The sequence below is a fragment of the Elephantulus edwardii genome, unplaced genomic scaffold (genome assembly GCF_000299155.1).
Source record: "Elephantulus edwardii isolate Elephantulus edwardi_28Jun2011 unplaced genomic scaffold, EleEdw1.0 scaffold00202, whole genome shotgun sequence".
In the NCBI taxonomy this organism is placed as follows: Eukaryota; Metazoa; Chordata; class Mammalia; order Macroscelidea; family Macroscelididae; genus Elephantulus; species Elephantulus edwardii.
Genome location: NW_006399952.1, coordinates 3,459,145 through 3,464,358, shown reverse-complemented (window position 1 = coordinate 3,464,358; position 5,214 = coordinate 3,459,145). Strand labels below are relative to the sequence as shown.

The window sequence follows — 5,214 nt, the reverse complement described above, 5'->3', positions numbered from 1 at the left end:
GAATTCCACAAATGCAATCAACCAATTCATATATAGCAAAGGAAATTCTTTATTGTAAACAAGATATAAAGTACAACAAAAGAAATATTGTGCAAATTGTAAGAGTCACAAAGATTTGTTTTTTAAAGTGGAAATGCCTGATGTTTTCCAAGGGTCCAAAATCTGTCAGAAAATCGAAACCTGATATACAGAAACATTACATGAGGTGTAGTGACATTTTTCCCTACGTATTTAAACAATCTCCTCCTGTTTTACCATTGAGTATCTCATACACTAAACAGAACAGAAAAAGTGAATGTTCACCATTTTTTTAATAAGTTCCACATCCCTCAAAAGACTCCTATAAATTAACAAGACACAAGACAGCTTTTCATCCATTTTTGAGTGCTGGTCAAACTTTCTACTTCAGCACACCAGTATATCCTCATGACATAAGGATACTTTACTGATGACAGGAGCCATCTTTTTTAAGGAGTTATCTAATCTATGTTTTTTTTTATCTTCAGGGCATTTTTTTTCCTTAACAAAAGTGCAATGTATCTTAGAGTCTTATGGAAAACACATTGGTACACAATTTTTAAATCTATACAGGAAACTGCAGGCAAACTGAAGTTCAAAGCATAATAAAACACCTAAATAGAGTATTCTGTTAAACTTTCAAAGTAAAAAAACAAAAAATGCAAAACCAGGAAAAAATATGTAGCCACATCTCAAAGCAATTAAATTAATTAAGAGTCCAGTTTTTTTGGACCCTCTCTAGCAATATACAGCCACTCAATTCCAATTATCAGTAATAGTGTAAAAATGCTAGTTTTCTAGATATATTTAACCACTATGTTCACAAAGTTGACTGGAAAGACTAAGAATAGTAAACAAGATAACTTGAGGGAAAGGTAACAATATTTGCAATAATACACACCAATTTTACATTTCCATCTCTGTACCGCAATGTTTATTTCCAGTCTCTGCGCTCTTGAAACCAGTGCTTTAGGAGAGACTCACATTGAAAAGTTGGTCTCAAGTATGAACAGCAAAAGTAACAAATAATTATGCACACAAATTAAAAATCTGTGCTACCTGTGTTGACCTCATCCGAAACCTTCCAAGAGTATTCAAAAGAATAAAACCTTTCTCATCTCTCTTATGTGATAAGAAATGAAACCTGCCATTCTGTGACCTGCCTGTGGCCTCAGTGCTTCTTGTCACCTTAACTCCGGCAGGGCCTTTGCCCCAGGCTGTAGGGGCTTTTGCTTTCAGCCCACAGTGGGGGCCACAGACTTTCAGTGGAAGCTTTTTCAAAATAGTTCCACCAACTTTGGGCTGTGACCAAAGTGAGTTCTGTTTCTTCACCTTCTGACCTATCACTGCGTGGGAGCAGAGGTTGGAGGGAGAGCAATGTCATTTAGTTTGCTCACTTCCATTTGCCAGTTTGGTAGCTTCTTGGCTGACAGATGGCGCCGGGCATGTTTGGTCAAGTGGTCACTCCTCATGAACCGTCGATCACACATGGGACAGGCAAATTTCTTCTCACCTGTGTGGGTTCGTCTGTGTCTGGACAGTTCATCGGAACGGGCAAACCTCCGTTCACAACCTTTCCAGCTGCAGCTGAAAGGTTTTTCTCCTGAAACAAAGAGTGTGTGATTGTTAACACGTGTTTATGAATCTGCAGTAAAGTGGTTAGTTACAACTACAGGCATTTTAAAAAAGATGCTTTAAAAAGAATAAAAGTAAATTAATAAACTATTGAGTAAGTCTTCAGTAGATATGCATTGCTCAATTTTCTCAACTTTCACCTTGTTATACTAAAAAATCTTCTCTTGAAAAAAAAAAGCAAAACATTTTCTGACTTCAATTATGGTTAAAGGTTTCAAAGGTACTTTATAATTACTATTTGGGAGATTATAAGACCCTGCAGTGGCAAATATCATCCACTTAACTGGCTCAAAATGCAAATTCTTTTATACTAGCTTTCATAAGCCTAAAAATCTTTAGGTTCCTAAGACATGAACTGAAACATACCTGTATGAGTTCTCATGTGGGCCTTCAAATGAGAACTTTTAAAGTAGGTCTTCCCACATCCTGGATGGCTACAGATATGACTTCTTATCCTCAACGAGTCAATCGGAGGGGTGACTTTCGCTGTGGAAGGGGAAAAGCCTGGAGCAGGGGCGATGGGAGAAAGTCTGGTGCCATTTGGGCTCACCACTGAGGAAGGCTTTGGGTTCTGTACAACAGGCTGGGGAACGACAAACATGACGGCACCTTTGGCCACATGGGTGCCCATGAGCACGACAGGTGGACAGACAGCAGGTGGCTGACTGGGTGGAGTGTTGGGAACGACTGTTGTCACCACAGGGTTATTTGCAGGGAGGGGAACCATCTGGCAGAGAACTGGCATAGGTGGCACTCCCCCTGTGGAGACTGCAGGTGGCGAAACCAGCACCGACTTCTGCTGTGGGGACACGGGAGCTGGCTGGGGCCTGCAGATAACTGTCTCTGAGGAAGGCACAGAAAAGTCATAAAGTGCAGCACGTGCTTTCTCATCAGTATCTGCCACTGTGTTTCGCTCACATGTGGACCTGTTTGGGGACACCGCTGCACATGGTACGTTCTTTCTAACAGCCTCAACATTTAGGTGGGTTCTTCTTCGAAAAGAAGTGTCCTGAGAGTTGAGAATGCTGGTTGCTTTCACAGGGCAGGACCGGTGGTTACACAGATGGGCATCGGCTGTATGACGAATCACGCTTGTTGCCTGAGCCTTGGGGAGTTTAGGAGCAGGTAATGGACTCTTCTCTTCCTCCTTGAAAGGTGCAGCCATGTGAGGCTTGGAAGAATCAGTGAATGACTTGAAATGCCCAGTAGATGGCGATGATGCCATCAGCATCGACATCTGGGAGGGTTCAAAGTCAGAAGGACTATAAGGTGGAGTCAAACACTAAAGAGAAGAGAAACAAACCAACATCAGCTTAAGAACTTCAGAAAAGCCTTCATTATGCAAATGAATATAAGTCTATATTTTACATTCATCTTGAAACAATAATACTTACAAAAGCTGGGATTGTATGAAAATCAGGTGTGCCTGGAAGTAGATTTTCTTCTTCTGACGTATCAGACACGGGGGTGACAGGTCTATTTTCAATGTACTTCTTAAAGTCAGACTTCCAGCTGCAGCTCATTGAGATAAGTGCTTCCACAGCTTCAAAATCACTCTTCTCTGCAGTTTTGTTCCAGGAATACATATTTTCTTTTGATCTTTCAGAAATCATTTCCATCCTTTCCTCCTGTAAGAACAAATAGTAAAGGTTTTAAATACTTTTCCTCATCCAACTGACACTCAAAAGAACAAGGAAACATTTTTTTTTTTCATAATTTGTTCAACTCCTGAAATTGGTATTTAAAGGATACATTTCTTCTCACACCCCTCTTTTGATAGTTTAAAAGTGACAAAGGTTTAACTACACACTTCCAGGTGGCAGTGGTAATGAACTTTTCATTTTTATGCTTGAACTCACTGACATCCTGGCAAGGTAGGAAGTACCTTGTTACCAGGAAAAGACCAAGAACTGAATTTATCAATTCATGGAACTTGTAATTTTAAAGCAAGAGAGAAACACTTGGTTTAGAAGGTAAAAGGGATTTCAATATTCCTTCTATCTGTAGCTAGAATCAGATTAAAGAAGAGCCAACCTCAAACTAGGAAGAGCCCTGAAAAAAAGATCCTTTTTCAAAGGGTACATGGTATGAGATCTTTCGTGTATGCAATACAATAACAACAAAAAATCCTATATTTTCTTATGTAAAAAAGGCAGCTTTAGGCCTATAGACATGGTCTGGCCTTTGAAAAGTTATTTGTATTTTGGGATCAAAATCAATAGGATACATTTTCTTCAGGATTAAAGGAAAGTTGTATTAGATTATTTTGAAATCTACCCTTTCAACTTCCCCATTTTGTTCCTTCCACTGGCTCTATTTAATATTATGGTGTGCTGTGCATAACCATGACCAGTTAAAAGCAATGCTAAAAAAGTACATAATAAGTAATTCTCAAAGATCTTGGATAAAAGGAATTTCAAATATTCTAAATGGAATCTTTTCACTTTTTTTGTATATATGCCACATTTTTATTGGTTCATCTCTTGATAGACATGTTTCTACCTTTGACAATTATGAATAATGCTGCAGTGGGCACAGATAAGTACTTAAGTACTTGCTTTCTGGTCTTTGGGTATATCCTTAAGAGTAGAATCTCTGGCCCATATAGTAATTTTATATATAATGTTTGAGGTATGCCAGACGTTTTTCATAGCAGCAGCACCACTTTACAATCCCACCGACAGTGGGAAATTAAGGTTCTAATTTCTTCACATTTTTGTCAACACTGATTTTCTTGTTTGTTTGGTGTTTTTTAGACATCGTAGTTGGGAGGAGTTGTTAGGAATCTTTGAACTTTTTAGAGATTTGATTAAAAAGAACTAGCATACAGCTCCTCCATCAAATGCTTTGCACCAAATTCTTGAAGCGGCACTATCAATCTCTTCTCCCATTTTCCACTTAAACGGTTCAGATTCTTTTTATCAGTGCAGATTTTATAGGATATGTCGATAAAAAAATTCCTTACTTTGAAAGATGCTTGCTTAAAATAATGTATAAAGCTTTTGTGAAGAATTCTAAGAAAAACGAGCCACTGCTCTCGAAAAATCACTAACAATGCAATTGCATAATCGCGCAAGTCTTTATGTAAGAGGCAACGGACAGCGCATGTATGTGTAAAATCCTCCTCGAGACGCCCAGGCAAATAAAGGGAGAAGAAGAGAAAGGCAGGCAGCAGGGGCTTGAGAGCTGTGAAGGCAGGAAGCGAAACAGGGAGGGGAGGAAAGGGAGTGGGGGGCGAGGCAGGAAAGGGAAGCAGAGGCGCAGGCAGGGGAGGCAGACGAGGGGCGGGGGTGGCCGGCGGGGGAGATCCTCGTTGGCGGGGACAGACGGATGGGGCCGCCCTAACCTCAAAGAGGCTCGCGGGTGAGTCACTGGGAACATTCCTCGCCACTCGCACGTCCCCGCGCCCCTACCATTGGCCAGTCGGACCGGTAGGCCGCGCCCGGATTGGCTGGCCCGCGAAGGGCGGGGGCGTGAGGGAGGAGGGGGCGAGGCATGTGAACAAAGCGTGATCAGCGGCTGCTCCGAGCGGCGCTGCAAACGTGAACTGGGAATTGCCGC

The 5,214-nt window shown here is 41.0% G+C and overlaps 1 protein-coding gene across 1 annotated transcript in view; it reads right to left on the bottom strand.

Annotated features, from left to right (window-relative positions):
- Positions 1–1,361: 1,361 nt before the first annotated feature.
- KLF10 (Kruppel-like factor 10) overlaps positions 1,362–5,214 on the bottom strand; it is a 5,310-nt gene continuing 1,457 nt past the window's right edge. The window contains exons 2-4 of the mRNA XM_006897158.1: positions 3,048–3,281; positions 2,020–2,935; positions 1,362–1,621 (exon numbers count right to left, since the gene is read on the bottom strand). Coding sequence (XP_006897220.1) covers positions 1,362–1,621; positions 2,020–2,935; positions 3,048–3,281 — 1,410 coding nt within the window. The remainder of the gene's footprint in view (positions 1,622–2,019; positions 2,936–3,047; positions 3,282–5,214) is intronic.